The sequence below is a fragment of the Megalops cyprinoides genome, chromosome 21, assembly GCF_013368585.1.
Source record: "Megalops cyprinoides isolate fMegCyp1 chromosome 21, fMegCyp1.pri, whole genome shotgun sequence".
Lineage (NCBI taxonomy): Eukaryota > Metazoa > Chordata > Actinopteri > Elopiformes > Megalopidae > Megalops > Megalops cyprinoides.
This window is the reverse complement of record NC_050603.1, coordinates 23,125,410-23,142,312: the sequence shown is the minus strand read 5'-3', so window position 1 is coordinate 23,142,312 and position 16,903 is coordinate 23,125,410. Positions and strand designations below refer to the sequence as shown.

Genomic DNA, 16,903 nt, shown 5'->3' with positions numbered 1-16,903 from the left:
TAGCATCTGATAAGATTTACTTAGGGATGGACATGGAGATCACCATCATTTTAGCTGAAAGGCATTCTTCATGTCACTCCTTGCTGACCACACTAAGGTATGTTTAAGAGATGCAGGCTGGGGGTCACCACATCTTCTGTTTTAAGCACACAGTGATCCCTGCTTAAGATAGAGCACATCCATTCTACGTGACACAACACTTCAGGAAGAACAGTTAATGATGAAAATGGGGATTTTTTTCGGCTCATATCAGAAACAAATGAATACAAGTCTCAAGGAAATACCATTCTCAACAAGAACATGCCTGAAATTAATAATGAACAACAAAATCCCAGCATGAAGCACTCTTAAGACTTACACTCACAAAACACATTAGCATTCTTGTGAAGGCAGTTAGCCTTCACAATATTCTCCTTCTGCAATTCGATGAGGAAATTTCACATTGACATGCCTTCTCCTAGGCTCTGCACAGCAAAGAACAGATAAGCTAAGTGTAACTTTGTGACTGTGAAAGCTTATCACACAATCACACATGTGAGCTTCTCTGTTTATCAGAGTAAACACTACATCTCAGTGTATGTGAACATCTCAGTGTATGTGACCATTTGACAGACCTTTAACCTTTTTATTTAAATTCCAAACTATAGACTTTTGCAGTTATGCTATGTGCAGTCTGGGTTTTCCAAGCACTTCCTGTTTTACTTCCTTCAGCTTCCTGTCATAAACCCTCCATGTGAAGTCTCTTATTGTGTCTCCTCCCCTACCTGAATCTGAGGTATGCGCTATGACCTTGCATTGTTTTCCACTTTGATCACAGCCAATGGTAACCCTCAGGTACATGTGCCCAAGTGTAAGTGGGTGGAGCCCATTTGGCTGGCTGGGTGATGTCACGGCAGGCGGGGCCCCTGGCTTAGATGGAGCACAGAGTGCTCATCTGCTGCACTTTGGCCAGGTCTGTCAGGAGCTGCTTGATCCGACGTTTCAGCTGGGGCAGTCTAGCCAGGGGGTCCGGAGGCTCCAGCTCCCCACTGAAGTCCAGCCAGCTCTCCAACACTGATCACACACACACACACACACACAAGTGCATACATAAGAGTTATTCAGGTTAAAGTGCTTAGATGTTTTTCTTGGCGTGTCTAAAGTTTGACAAGTGATAACCACATGGCGGCTACAGAATATAAGCCTACAGTATTACTGATAGGCAGTGTCACCCACACTTAACTGTTAATTTTTCTTTTTTCTATTCATGTCTGCAGTGTCACGTATAATTGTTTAGGCCAAGGGCAACATTTGAAAATATTTAACTAACCTAGCAGATTCTCTTCTCCAAAGATCCATATCAGGGTGGATGGTATAAATGGTATAGAAAGTACACTGGTATGAATTTGCCCTACAGTATGGATTTTGACTATACCGTGCTGACCAGTAGAGCTCTCACAGATCTAGGTGTAACTTCATCAAAAAGACACGATACTAAGCTTTAGCTACATACACAAATCTTTGCTGACCTGACAGTGATTAATCTTTTCTGAAGCATTAAAGTATTGTGGTCCGAGACACCGTGAGTTTGCACTACTGTCAGATGCGCACCCATTCTCTCTCGCTCACACACACACAGAGCAGTAGCCTAACCTCACATAATGTAGCCTACATACATCGACGTGACAAAACCCTTCAAAACCCCTATGTCCTGCATTAATGGCCACCCATTAAAAGTCTATCTGCATGTTATTTTCTTTTAATAATAATGTGTTATTCTCTTCCCATTACTCTTGAATAATGCTATGCATTGTGTGTGCTATCAGTTGATTATATTGTATAATGAAGACGGACAGGACGTCCACACAGCCCAAATGCTAGGGATGAGAGGAAGTTGGTGTGCGCATGCAGCTGAACACGGCGTTCGGGTTCATATAATTGCAAACTGTCAAGATTCTTTGTTGCTGTAATAAACTTGGGTGGTTACAAAAGGATTGCTTTCTTCTCGTTTGTCGGAGTGGTGAGATTGCAGGTTGCTCCTTTCTGAACCGCGGCTTCTCGCTCCTTCTTCGTCACAAGCTTTGACTTTGATTGCAATCTTGATTAACTTTATTCGTATGAACTATTTTTGAACTATTTCTATTGCTTGTTGGATATAAAGTCTCTCGTAATTTGGGGGTTTTGGGGTATTTTGTCACGTTTATAAATGTATATTTTGGTGTTAATCCAACGTCGGCTTGTGTGTAGACTAAAGATGAATGTGAGCGCGTCTGCTGAGACGTGATTAATTGATTAGCCTATTTCACTACACCGTGAGGCTATATTAATTATCGTCTCCAATTGTTTCAATAGGAGATATATATATTTGTTACTGACAGCCTATACAAACCAGCTACCTATCACCTGGTATCGCGATTCCTAAGTCCTGTAACAACCCCCCCTCCCCTCGCTTTTTTTTCCCCTTCGGATCTACACTGATCTCATACACGGCCTCTCTGCAATCCAGTTGACGGAAATCCCTCGTAGCGATGTAGAACTTTAATCCCTGAGTCAGTTTTTATTTTCATTTTGTGCAGCTTGATTTTATTTATTTCATGAAAAAGTGTTTTTCAGAGATGGAAGTTACTTGAGAAAAGGTTTTGTATTTTTTTCTTTTTATTATTGCAGTCTTGCACAATAAATGTTCTTAAAATACCTCTATACTATGTGAAATATGTCCTAGTAATACAGTTAAGAGTACAGTAATAGCTGCCATGCAGTTGCCATACCAGTGCTTTACCCCTTCAGAAGCATTTATACTGAAATTTTAGGAAAAACGAATATACCGTGATATATACCGTTACCATCTGTGTTTCAAATTATACCGTGATATAATTTTTTGGCCATACCGCCCAGCCCTAGATCCATAGTATACTGTACATATTATCCATTTATTTAGCTGATCATTCACTGAACTAGTTCAGACTCTGTACCCACCCAGTTCAGACTCTGTACCCACCCAAACTTACAGATATAAACTCATTTTCCTAAAAAATAGCTGATTTTTATTAGCATTTCATAGGGGTTTGTTCTGTTTAGTTAGAAAGGATCTTGATCATTGATAATGTGACTTGATTCCTATATCAGAATTATTATAGGCAGAGCACATCCTGACATGTCCTTACCGTCGAGTTCCCTCTCGATGAGGTCCATCCGGACGGCGACCTGGTTCTGAACGTCCTCGATGTGGGCCAGTAGGTTCGTCTGCCACTGGAGGTGATTCCTTGCCTGATCACATAATTCCGAGCGGCCCTCAACCAAGCAGCCAGATACAGCCATCGCAGCCGTCTCCTGCATCACAGGGAATCATATAACATCTAAAATGACTTCAGACCACCTCAGGGTTAAGAGTTAAGAACTGAGTATGAGTATTAGCCCATCCCCACCTCACCCCCCCACCCACCTCTCTGGAATGAACCATACCGTGTGTGTAGGTCCCTCCTCCCCTTGTGAGCTGAGCAGGCCAGCGGTAGGCCAGGGGTCCAGCCCCAGACCCGGGGGCTTCTGGTAGCTGTGCTCACTGGCAATATAGGCGTCAGGGTTGGAGCTCTGACCCAGGCTGTCCGCCAGGTGCTCTGGGTAAAATATGGGGGCCGGGCGCCCGCCCATTGGCTCGTCCTCCTCAAGGTTCACCCATGACTGCGCCCACAGGTGCAGGCTGGGACTCTGTTTGTTCCTAAATATTAAAAAAGAAAATGCAAAATTCTCTCCATTTATATTCACCTTGACAGGAATGAAAGGAAAATAGGATTCATGGTTGTCCCCCCAATGTGAGGACCCAGACAGACTTACTGCAATATGCCCATCTTAAGCTGCAGTCCGTGCAGCACCTCCTTGATGCCGTACACGTCAGCCAACAACTGGTGGGCAGAGACAATCTTTTGGGCATTCTGATGGGAGTAGTTCTCCGACAGGAAGGACAGGCCATACAGGTGTCCTCGCTTCAGCCAGTCCTTGTCATGCTGATATTTCGCGCTCCACCTCTGACCTGGCAAAAGACCGGATTCGACTTTACCTCTGTGTCGTGGTTACAGAAACAATCTGAGACAATGCGCTTATTGAAATAAAATGCCTTATGATGTCAGCCATTAAATTTTTCTCTTTCAACACTATATTCTGTGTGGGTTTTTTTCAAGAGACAAGTTTTCTCTCAGTATTTTGACCTTCGACCTTTATTCCACCACTGCATAAAAATTGGAACTAGGTGCTTTCATTTTAATGAAAAAAGCCTTCTGTAACGGTGAAATGACTTCGCTGTAACTGACTGCTCTCACCTGGAGGGTCCCGGCAGATGTAGCAGGTGTAATGTTTGGGCAGGCTGTCCTCAGGAAGGCCCATGCACATACTATGCTGCCAGCACATGCACTCTTCACACTAAGGGACAGAGGGAGACAAATAGGCCGCTCACCACTCAGCACAACAACATCGTCCTCTGTGGCTCTGAGATGCCAACACAACCACAAAGGCCTTTAGCTCCACAGACTGTTTAAGAACGCGTGCAGCTAGGCATTTTCCCAGGCATATTAAGCACTGTGTTACTGGCTTTTCTGGACCTATGAGCTTGTTGTCTCTGTAATGTGCATTTAATCTATCTCGCCATAATGGCTTCATAAGTTTCACTGGATAAAAGCACCTACCAAACAAATAACTTTTAATTTATCAACCTCTATCTATCAGGTGACGATAAATACATTCATGATATTATATGTCCTTTGACCTGAACAGGAAGTCAGCCATTCTGATGCCAGTATCAATCACAGTTCTGTTGCTTTAAGTTGTTGATATACGAACCTGTTGTCATCCATTCTGTTAAAGCCTTCCTAAGTATTGCCTGTCAGTTCATCACAGATCAGAGTTTATATTTTTGGAACATTAAGTATTTTATATTTCTTCTGATGTTTCCATTATTTTTGATGGATGTATAGATAACCTGCACTGCTAGCCTAGCCTCTCTGATTAGCCTAGCCAGTATTGTTACTGCCTATAGCTTGAATGTTAGTTAATTCTGTATTACTTCTGTCTTTGTTATTTCATGTATTTTGCATTTACATGTATAAAGTGCTACATAGCCATTTGCTATGTTTTTCTAAAAGGCTATGCATACATTTCCATCGGCCATGTTGTAGCTATTAGACAGCCAGCACTGTGCTGTAACCATATAATATTGTTTCTTATGGTACTTTTTTCTATTTTGGTCTTATAGTTTCACTCCTATTCACTCAGTATACGAGTGTCCAGCTCACTACAGTACTGTGGGTTGGAGGCTATATCCTGACCTGCATGTATAAATAAATGTATTCTTTTGAATGGAGTTTGGCTTGCTGTTAAATTGTGTAGAGACACACAAGGAGAACAGGACAAATTGAAACACCCTAACAGGATTTTCCTCTTTAGTCTTTAGCATATATACCAGGTAGACAGGTAATTTGTAGGTTTAAAGTTACCTGTAAACAAGTGACTGCTTAAAAGTTTCAGTTAAGATAACTTTTACTTTAAGCTATTAGATACTAGCATGTGTAGTCATGGGTACTGATTTCTTCTAAAGGTTCAATAATTTTAATAGTTTCATTCTTTTACCAGTGATCATTATGTGTGGCGTGCTACTTTCAGTGAAATTTTACCATTTACGTATATTCCTGCAATGCTCTTGCCCACACGTCTGTTTCTGGGTAAAGCATGTCATCAGTAGCCCTGTGTAGGACAAGTGCTTCTATATGACAACAGCCCTTTAGGGTTTTTACATTTATACTGCTGCTGTGCAAAGCTAAACAGTAATAATAATGTTTTGCTGCAACTCGCCTGTAGGATATTTCAGGAAGATGAAAGCCACTGTGGTCAGAGAGGACTTGTAAATACCCATAGCCTAGATATTACATCTACAGTTTAAAGCCGGACTACGTTACATAATAACATTGCCTTTAAATCAATGTTTATATCCAAATGAGACAAAAAGGTGGTTACACACATAGTCATAGGTGAAGCAGATACATACAGACACACACAAACACATACACACACACACACAAACACACATACACAGACCTGGATCATGAAGCCATTCTCCTCTTCAGTCTGGCAGACACAGCGCACGATCTCAGCTGTGTCACCCTCTTCCTGGAAATCATCAATGGAGAGTGAGTCCAGGTCCTGGCTGCAGTCATCTCCGCTGAGGAACAGGCTCTCTGTGGACGAGTCCTCCAAAAAGTCGATGTCTGACAGGTCTGGAGAAATGCACACAGGCTAAACTATAAGAGGGACCAAAACACAAGAAATCTGGCCAACACTAGCAGATCATCGTGTAATACATGGATTTTTTTTGCTTAGAAAAACAGCAGTGACCAAAGAGTCACTGGAACTCCATGTGAAGCCAGTGCTGCTGTATGTTCTTATCACTATAGCTGTAAGGGTTAAATTGGAGTGGATTTGAAAGCCTAGGCCCTGTCACTCACTCTCTCCCGTAAGGTCCACAGAGAGGATGGCACGGGGGTACTGGAGGGTCGTCTGTCTGGAGGGGGCCCTGCTATGCAGGTTGAAGCCACTACCAGATGCTTGGCTCACAGGAAAGGAGCATCTCCCCAGGAGGGCCAGAGGCATGTCCTCAAAGTCTGAGTAATCTGAATGAAGCACAGACAGGTCATTCACAGTAATGCCACTGCTAATCTACCAGTACGGTATCCACGGTACTGGTACTGCTAATCTACCAGGATGGTATTCACAGTACTGCTGCATGCACTGAATCAGGGGCAATCACAGTACTGCTGCTTCTACTGTATCAGGGGGCATTCACAGTAATGACACTGCTAGTCTACCACAAGAGCATTCACAGTACTACTACTGCTACTGTATCAGGGTGAATTCATAGTACTGCTACTGCTAATCTACCAGGATGACATTCACAATATTGTTATTGCTAATCTACCAGGACTACATTCAAAGTTCTCTTACTGCTAACAACAGACATCTAGAATGTTAAATTCTTATAATTGTTTCTTTGAAAATGAAAGCTTTTGGTTGGACACATCAAGTACACATTAGGTAAACACACCATATCAGGCTATTTTATAAACGCTTGGCACATTCATCAAAAAAATCCCTTGGTTTAATTTTGTCAGAGAAGAGGAGCAGTATCGTTTTAATGATTAATTATCAAGCAACATAAATGGAGAGATATATACACATACACATATACCCAATCACACTTCACTTACTGTGGTGCTTGGACTTCTTCTTCTTCTTTTTCTTTTTCTTCTGTTTTATTTTAAAAAGGTCCTTCTCCTTTTTGTCTTTCTTGTCCTTATCCTTCTCTTTCTTCTTCCCTGTAAAACAGATTGACATAAAACACATTAGCTATTTTACTTGGTTGACATTCACCAGCATTTAACAACTGATAAAGGAGATGTGATTGTACCTATTGGGAGGCATTTCTCCTCAAGTCTGACTTTTTTCTCAAATCTCATTGGTCCTGTGGAAGAGATCATTTAAACTATTAAAGAGTACAATTTACAGTGCCCACTAAGTTTATTTATATCCCTAATAAAACAGGTACAAAAGCTGCAATAATACACTGGATAACAGTTTCTGCTTAAAAATATTTTTAAAAGCTGCATTTTCCATCCTTAAAACATGGCACAGAGCCAATTAAAACTTTTCACAAATAATGAATTTTAATCCTGAAAATACAAGGGTCATATTTATTCACATCCTTGTAATAAGCATGTTGTAAATCAAGACTCCTCTGGAAATACCTGTTAAAAAGTCACACTGTCTGAAATCCCTAAGTGGGATGGGCAATACTCACCTGGATTCAGGGGGATGTTTAATCTACACTGTTTGAAACCCTGTAGCCGGGTGCCCAACACTGACCTAGGTCCAGGTGGTTGTCTTTCTCCATGGACTTCTTCAGGATCCTGTCGTGCAGACACTCGAAGGACTTGTTCCAGGATGGTGGTAGCAAGTCCTCCGCGCCCTCTGAGCTGACTGAGGTGGAAGAGTGTTTCTTCTTACTCAGTTTGGGGGGTCTCAGGCCAACCCCGTAAGGGTCCATGTGCAAGGCATGTTCAGGGGGGGACAGGGCTGGAGAGGGAAAACAACAAATCAATCCATAGATGAAACAACGGAATGGGAAACAACCATCTGAACATTATGGTCTGCATAGCTCATTTAACCCCACACTGGTCTCGAATGGTGCAAAAGGTAGTTCAATGCAATTAAAAACGTAATGCCTAGAAAACTGATGCAATCTACCCCAGTCAAACTATACCAACACCTATGACAACAAAGCATCTGAAATTAACACCCGGCAGGTAGATTTTTTTCTTTGGCAAGTTAAAGTTGCAGGTCACTGGCCACTCTGGTGTATGCTTCTTGCATGAAAAAATAAAAATAATAAGAATACATAAATATATAAGAATATATATACAATATATGTATTGCGGCCATCTCTGTGCAGTCACTAGCTGTCCAATCACAAGCTATGCATGACAGTGAGATGCAATTTCTTCTATCACAGGAAGATTTGTCTCGATTCCAAAACCAACTCACTAGTTTTGGTCTGAGAAGTGGTTATGCCCTTTACTATGTCTGCCACATTGTATTTTGATGACTGGCTCCACTATTGATTTAAAGCCTGAGTACAGAGACTTTAGTCAAATGAAAACCAGAATGATACATGCCATTGGAAAAAGTGGAGACTCCTCTCCGCCAGTTTTGAATGGCTATGTAAGTAAGTTTGATTTCAGCTTCACTGATTCTTTCTGTTGTTTAGGTAATGTCTGTTTGGCTAATGTCTTACTAGCTAGCTAGTAGTAGTAGCAAACAGTTTAGCTGTCAGCTTAACTGTAACATTGTCTTGCTGGCTAGCAGCTTTACCTAATAATAAATGATCCTGCTAACATACAGATGTGTGCCTGGCAGGACCAAGTTAAAATGTAACTTAATTGTTAATAATAATTCTTAATTACTTTGACTGTTAAAAAATCTGCCTTACTGGTGAATTTGTTTTATCTTACCAACCATCCTGGCTGGTGGACCAAAAAGTTCATTTTTGACCCTCCAACATGCAAGATAAGATTCCAAACAAGGGTTTATCAGATACAAACTAACAATTGCACACAGTTTAAGAAAGCACTTGAACGCATTATGAGAAACACATCTGACTATAAGAAAGGCTACTCGAGTTACATACAGGCAGAGGTGGAGACAGTTCTGCGCCTCTTGCTGTTGGTTGCTTCGGGGTGGGTGCTGCAGGGCACAGAGGCGGAGGTGGTCCTGGTGCGCCCTGCCCTGCTGGGGGACCCTGCCTCCAACTCTGCCACCTTCTCCGTGCTGTGGTAGTACTTGAGGTGGTAGTCCAGCAGCTTGGCTTTGCGGAAGGCTTTGGAGCAGCCGGGAACCTGACATTTGAACTTGTTATGGTCCGGGTCAAAGAGGGACTCTCTTGGAGATGTGGGGTCCTCTGACTTTATGGTATTCATTACTGAATATAAAGAGGAGCAACAGTGGAAAAAATTCTTGAACATTAGGGTGTTATATTTCATATCTCATTTTGAAGGACAGACAGAAAAACATAGGTATACAGACAGACCACAGACAGACAGGTAAACAGAGCAGAGAGGCACAGAGAGAGAAACATATTCAGACAGATAGGCAGGGAGATTTGTACCCCATTTTATCTAAAGCAACATCACATTTCAAACAGTCAAAGAGGAGGGGGAAAGCTAAATGCATTAGAAGAAAGAACAGAATTGTTGCACGTACTCGGCTCCCGGGAATGCTTGTTTAGCTTCGGGGTTCTGGCTGCTGCCTTCATATCGGCACCTATAAAAGACATGGAAATCTATCTCAGTACAGCTATCAGATGAAATGCTGTTTCACACGCCATCATCCTGCTTCCCTCTGTCGTCTCCTCTAAAATTGAAACACTGTTGCTACTACAAACCAATTCAACTCCAAGTCATGCCACATACATTTGCCCAACACGAGAATGTCAATGAATGGAGTACAGCAACATCACAAGCGTAAATGACAGCATTTATTAAAGCTATCAATCGGGCAACAATATAATAACAAACTTCATCCAAACCTACTTTTCACCACTGCTTGACCTGTTTTGGGCAGGAACACCTTGTCTCCAGCCAGTGTCTGATTGGATGAGGCACTCTCAGGCTGCCTGCCTCTCTCTGTGATTACAGGCTGAAGTGGTGGATGTGGTGATGCTGTGAAGGTGGGCTTGGACAGAGGTGGCTTGGATTTCTCCACAGCCAGAAGGATGGAGTCTGGAAAATAAAGGTTGCAGTCAGCGGTTGGCTAAGACACAGACTGTTCAGCTGCTACAGGAGACAAAACGTGAGCTCCATAATCTTTGACCAGGTGAGTCGTTTCTCTGGGGAGGACAAATGAAAGATAAAAAAGGTCATTACAAACCGCGGAAAGCCAGCTCTACTTCTTCCAGGCTGTGGCCCAGGAGGGGAAAAGTCAATTAATTTCAAGCTCTTATCATATCAAGTGGATGTCTGTTAAGTGCAAATTTATTTTTTAGAGAGCAGCTCGAGGTTCCCTTTAAGCAATTGATTATTAGTGTAATAACTGCTCCAATTAAACAGCTTCTCCAAGGCATGGAATAAGCAGAGGAATCACAGAGGTTTAACCATGGGTACACTGTCTACTGAGATGGTATATTTATTTAGATATGCATAGCTTCAAACTACAAGTTTTTGCTCTAAATTTCTATTTGCTTTCCTTTCCTTTATTTTTCTAAAATCTGCTTCAAACAATGTTAACACACAATCGCAGACAAAATACAAATGTCAAGTATGTTGACTATTTACTGATAGTAAAAAAATTTAAAAAGTAAATACGTTCACATGCTACGGTCTGAGATAAACAGCAGCCGAGTTTTCACATCTGTAATTCCCTGCTGGTAGCTGTACCACCCAGTACACTTTTCCTGTCTGATGTCTAAAACTAAGCAGCAAGACATGGTCAGTGCTTGGCTAAGAGGCATTCTGGGAAAATGCTGTTACTGTTGGAGGGCCAGCAATAGGCAGTGTCCCCACTGGACCAAGAAAATTCCTCTAGACCAGTGATGGAGACACTGTGCTGTAGGAGGTGTTGTCCTTCAGTGATGTTAACTGAGATCCCAAGGCCCGGACTCACAGTGATAAAAGATCCCATGGCACTCATCGAAAGAGTACGGGTGCTAAGCTCATGTCCTGGTCAAATTCACAGAACTAGGTCTCTGTATATGGCCAACTAATATTAAACCAACTGCGTTCCCCACCTGCCTTACTTCCCCTGATCAATTCTTACAAATATATGACACCGAGGGGTTGCCAAAGCAAAGTGGAGCACAGTCTGGGTCAAAACTCTTTTAAAGTGTCATTTTTACATGAAACTGTGGAAATAGATTTGGGGACAGTGCTCAGTGAATTCAAATCAATGTCAGCATTTGCAGTTACGCATGTACTCTACATCTGACTGACTGCCAAGGCCATGACTCTACAACAGCTGTTTGAGAAACACCTCTGGAGCAGGTGTGGCTGTCTCAGGTACTTGTGTGTGATGACAAACCCCTCCCTTCCACCCACCAGTCCAAGCGGTGTCAGGGACGCCTGGGCCGGGAGGAGCCGTGGCCTCTCCTAAAGCCTGCGTCTCCTCTGTAGCAGCTGTGTCCCTGGGGTGACAGTGGCTGCTGCTGGTGTCCCCCGGGTCCTGTTTTGGACGGACACTCCGTGGCTTGCTGGGCAAGGCAGGTGTGCTGTGTTCCCCTGTATCTGCACAAGGTCCCTGAGGTAAATTCAGAAGAAAAAAAAAATAGAATTACAGCATTCTGTTTGCTCCTTTTTGGGTTTTTTTTTTTTTTGAAATGCCCAATATTCTTCACCCCTTTTTCTTCCAGAAGCAAAATGCAAAATTGTATCGGAGAGGCGCCGCTCATCGTGACAACCACTGCTAACAGCCTGAGAGAATACAGCAAGCACGTGCTCTCCTCCACTTCTTTTGACACCGCGGTTCCCATGCCAACCTTACACAGACTTGAGTCAGAGGAAGAAACTTCTTGCACAGCTTCATACAAGCTGACTGTGAATACCCGAATGACCAGTGGGGGTCACTGGTGTGCCATGAGACAGACAAACCCCTGGATGACTTGCCAGTCCCTACTATCCCAGTGACATGAGGGATCAAAGCCAGGACATACATCTCACCCTGCACTTGAAAAAAGCACTTTTCCCATGAGAGCCATTTAAGAGTGATTACTAAATTTATCTTCAACCTGCAATATACACCAGCCCAAACAGCATCTCTGATGTCAGTAATCTAACTGAGGTCTGTATATATTTAATAATAAATGTGTACTGTACCTCTGCACAAGTTTCTGGAGCATCACTCCTCTCCTCCTTCCTCTGCGTCTCATCTTCCTTCGCTTCTTTTGAGACTAAAAGCCCAACAGTGCATGTGTATTTATACTGGTTATCTCATGAAGGCTTTTGCATGACAAAGGCTGTGTCCCTCACACCTGTTTAAAGGTGAGTAAAAACATTACCTGTGATCTTGCTGCTGAGCGATCTCTTTGTGCTGAGCATGCTGCCTGCTTTGGTTCTTTCCTTTTTAGCTTCTGCCATTGCAGCCTTTTCAAGGGATGGCTTAGGCTCTTCCATACCAATGCATCCCAGTGCTGCTTCACATAAAAGAAAGAACAAGAACAAACTCAAATAAGCCACATGACTCCAAGTTGCCGTTATATATCAGCATCGTAATGGTTGGTTTTAGGGAGTTTAGGATTAGCAGGAATAAGGAAGAGATCCTTGACAGGAGAGACGAGGCAGGGATGGGATACATGGAAAATACATGGAGAAAAGACAGGCCTTGCTCCTAAAAAGGCACAATGTAATGGAGAGTTACCCATCTTCTCGGTGGAGTCCAGCTCGTCGTCACTGGAGTCCTTGTCTGCGGGTTCCCTGTCGGCCATGTCTTCTGGCCTCCCCGCTCTCCTCTCCTCCTTGTCCATGCTTCGGTCTGAGGTGGTGCGCAGCTTCCTCTTCATGGGCGAGGTGGCTCTTACCAGGGCCATCCAGTCCTGCTGATGCACAGAGACCAAGGTGAATAACACAACTGACACGGACCAGAAAACTACCCCTAGGGGAGAACAGGTCAGCCTTATTCACACTGCACTGCATCCGCAGAGCAGCGCCTATCCTCAAATGGGAACCTGCTCTACTGTAGCGTGCTGTGATCCTGTCCCCATACATCCTGTCCCCGTACTGTCGATATACTTGCTGTATGCACTTTTGTAAGACGCTTTGGATAAAAGCGTCCGCTAAATAAATAAATGTAAATGTAAATAAATGTAAATGTAAATGTGATCCGCAGTGTGAAAAATAGCCATGGCCTGCATGCAAGTGCATCAGAGGATTGCATTCTCAATCTCGCCTCAGCGCTCCTGCACCAGTACAAAGGTTGGCATGCTGAGATGAGCCTCCTACAATATGTGGTTGATCATTCCAAGACAGGAGTTGCATGATGGGGAAAAAGAATTTTTTTAAATGTTGGTTGCTAAGATTTCAAACATTTGCTTCACTTCAACTTACCTGCCCTTTTGCATCCTCTGGCATTGATTTGATATGCATCCTCTTCATGCATCGAATAACTCCATCATAAAACTGCACTGTGTATGTACCTGAAAAACCGACATTGACAAGATCACAAAAGACTGAAATATACAATAGCAACTAACAGACCGAGGCTGAGATATATAACAGTAATTGCTAACAGAACTAATTCGCTGTTGCTTATTTCAGCTTCTTAAGTTCCAATGTAAGCAATACTCTCCTAGCATACACGCACCTTCTTTGTGTACGGACTCTATTTTAGCAGGGTAGTATCGGCAATCGGTCCATCTGGCCAAAACTGCCTCACCCGGCTTCAAATCCTGCAAGAGATATAAGAACAAGAGGACAAATGTATGATGATCTGGAATCCAGGAGAACCAAAAAGCAAACAGTGTTCCACATATGGACACATAGCTAGATGCTCCCCTGGATCATGAATATTACTGTTATTTGCCTCTGCACCTGTTTACTTTCAGTGTATATGCTGCTCTATAGTTACACACTGTTGTGCTTAAAATCTATACTGTAGAACACATATAACAGGATTACAATCTCCTGGTTCTAAGGATACCTCACCTTTTTCGGCATCTGTCATTGCAACTGTTTTATTAACTGATAAATTCTAGTCATGGGAGAATGAGTGGTCACTGATTCCATTATGGGTGGAGCTAACACGTAATGTCAACTACCGACTCCTTTGAATGAATCAAAAGACATGGCTCTCCACAGAAAAACACAATGACTCAGATAACTCCACCCATTATGGGGCTCACAAAGCCTCACTATCCTATCGCTGATATAAACTGGCTCGAGCTCTACATGCCACTTCATGCTAAAAGAAAATCGGACATGTAAACAGAACCATATACTCCATAACGAACACTGTTGCAGTGAACTATGTGCCTGAGTGATAAACAACCCAGAATACGTTTAACTGGAAAACTGTTAGTGAACTGTGTCTGGGGCATCCTGTCTAACTCATATCAAACTAATAAGTGGGCATTGTCAGTTTCAATTCCATTTGTCAGACAGCAGGATCACAAAGGCCTCCCAAGAGATTGGGTGTCATTTCATCAGGATGTACACTTTGTAGAGAATCACAGGGTAGACAATCTCAGCAATGCTTTAATGCTACCCAAGTGAGAAAAGCTATTTGGACATCCCTAACATTGGCCAAAATATCTCTGGAGGTTATGGAGTGCAGCTGAAATATATTACTTGTGCTGCCTGTGGTAACTCTGCTTGGTCCTCTGTGCTCCCTGTACATGGAGAATGCTCCTGATGGAGAGATACTCTCATCTCACCAAGTCTCCCCTGGTGGGAATGTTCATAAAATACACACAAACAATTAGTTCACTTATATATGTGTATAAAGGATCAGAATTGCATGCACTTTAAACCATGCTCACAGGATCAATCTGTGATCAAGATCTGATATTATTCTCTCACAGGTAAAAACAGTTAAACAACTACAAACATGGCCAAGCTTCATATTTTGCTGTTATGAAATCCTGACAGAGACTGGTGGAAAGAAAATTAAAACACCTACAGACATCTCTTCTTCTTTTAGTCCCTCTTTGAGGAGTGCTGGCTTCTCCAGGGGACGCAATCAGCCACTATCCCAGAGAATCCACTTGTCTAACCTGTGACTCCAGTGCTCAACGTGAACCAGCAACTTCCCCTCCTCATAATCAATCTTCTCAATCTGGGAGGGGTACCTGAGGAAATTACGTAGACATCAAAGGCCAATAGTTTAGGAGATGATTTAAACGTACAAAGACCCATTGAAGGTCTGGGACTTCAACAAACTGCCCGAGAGGAGTTTCCTATAATATTTCGGAAGCGTCAATCTAAAATGTGTCGATTGGGAGATTTCATGCTTATGTTAGCGTACAGAATATAAAGATATGTGGCGGCTCTAACTGAAGAAAGCGAATGAGCCAACTGATACACAGAATCAATACATTATGGAAATCCATACACGATGATTTCACTAAACAACTCGTTTCCAGGTCAGTTCACAGGTTATCTAGAAAACAGCTATACAACGTAACATTACTGTTTAATTCTGCGATGTGTGATAATTACTTAAGTAGGCCTATTTTGTGACAGACGGAATGTTGCTAAAGTTAAAAGCTAACTCTAGTGAAAATTTCCGTCATTACTCCGGTCAACGAACTGCCAGTGGGCAGCTACTTTTTCGAGCTTATAGTTTACCTACCTATGTAGAGCCTTAGTAAAGTCTTAACACGGCTGTAAGCCATACTTGCAATTAGTTAGCCAATGAATACGGGCAGTTAGCAGGCAACGTATAACTAGACGTTTTGCGAAGCGAGCTATTTAGCTAGTCAGTAAAACAATCACCAAACAAAAGGATCAGCTAGCAACAAAAGCTAAGGTGCGTTAGCAAGCTAACTGCCTATCTGGAACTATCATTTAACACAATTCATCGCCGTTGGAAGATTGACATCTCGTTACTGTTAAATAGATGGTCAGATTGAAAATATATATCCTGGTTAGCGTGACGCGTGACATTACCTTGACAGCGACTACCTTTCTGATCAGCAAAGCTACTTCAACTCAAGTTGGCTAGCTAGTACAAGACTAGGCTAGCCACCTTGCTAGCTAATCTCTGGGAACTAGCAAGGCAAATTTGTATTGTGCGATCAATACACTCGTACGTGCTCTGCAGAGTACTCGGATAACTGGCTCATTACCTTTTTCACATAGTTAAAGAAGGTTGTTATGTTTGAAACTCAACCTTCCTGTCATTCTTCAGCTGCCTATGACAAACTCTACCTAACCCAAACACTACGACGTCAGCGATACGAAGGCACTACAGTCACACAGACATTGAGATTTGAATACAAGAGTGGTTGAAGGCGTCGAGTTGTGCAGTATTCTGCGCAGCTACGCAGATATATATACTTCATCCGGAAGACTCGTTGTATAGCGTAGTACTGTTGAAGCAGCCGATCCACATAAAAGCAATCCGTGAATCTGCGCAAAAGAACCCATTCTGCACAACCAGTTTCCCCGGTCTTTGGCAGACATGTCACATGACCAGTGAGACAATAAACAAAAAACTTAACGTTAGCTGAGCTGTATGCATTTTTCTAATCTGTTAGAATCATATCGGTATTTTCCCTTAACTTTAAGTTACCCATACGGATACATGTTTTCACCTCAGATTACAGATATCCGTTGGTTACAGCAGATCTGAAGTGAGTTTGAGTCTTGAAATATTTTATTCATTATATTTGTGTGTTTTGCAGTCA

At 42.5% G+C, this 16,903-nt stretch overlaps 1 protein-coding gene across 1 annotated transcript; it reads right to left on the bottom strand.

The window, feature by feature from the left end:
* Window positions 1-466: 466 nt before the first annotated feature.
* On the bottom strand, window positions 467-16,444 carry LOC118768689 (PHD finger protein 20-like protein 1). Its single transcript, XM_036515548.1, has 21 exons — window positions 16,343-16,444; window positions 15,175-15,343; window positions 13,861-13,945; window positions 13,605-13,693; window positions 12,919-13,096; window positions 12,560-12,694; window positions 12,378-12,451; window positions 11,604-11,802; window positions 10,104-10,292; window positions 9,775-9,834; window positions 9,203-9,493; window positions 7,873-8,091; window positions 7,427-7,474; window positions 7,227-7,334; window positions 6,468-6,632; window positions 6,061-6,239; window positions 4,293-4,392; window positions 3,811-4,006; window positions 3,442-3,694; window positions 3,144-3,309; window positions 467-1,053 (listed from the first exon to the last, which is right to left on the bottom strand). Exons 2-21 carry the CDS (start codon window positions 15,178-15,180, stop codon window positions 911-913), a joined length of 2,883 nt encoding a protein of 960 aa, XP_036371441.1. The 5' UTR covers window positions 15,181-15,343; window positions 16,343-16,444; the 3' UTR covers window positions 467-910.
* Window positions 16,445-16,903: the final 459 nt, after the last annotated feature.

Excerpts from the sequence above, each read along its gene's own strand:
- LOC118768689 (XM_036515548.1), bottom strand. Across the intron at positions 6,633-7,226 it reads GAAGAAGTCCAAGCACCACA|ATTACTCAGACTTTGAGGAC; the intron begins GTAAGTGAAGTG and ends TGCTTCATTCAG. Across the intron at positions 1,054-3,143 it reads CATCGAGAGGGAACTCGACG|TGTTGGAGAGCTGGCTGGAC; the intron begins GTAAGGACATGT and ends GTGTGTGATCAG.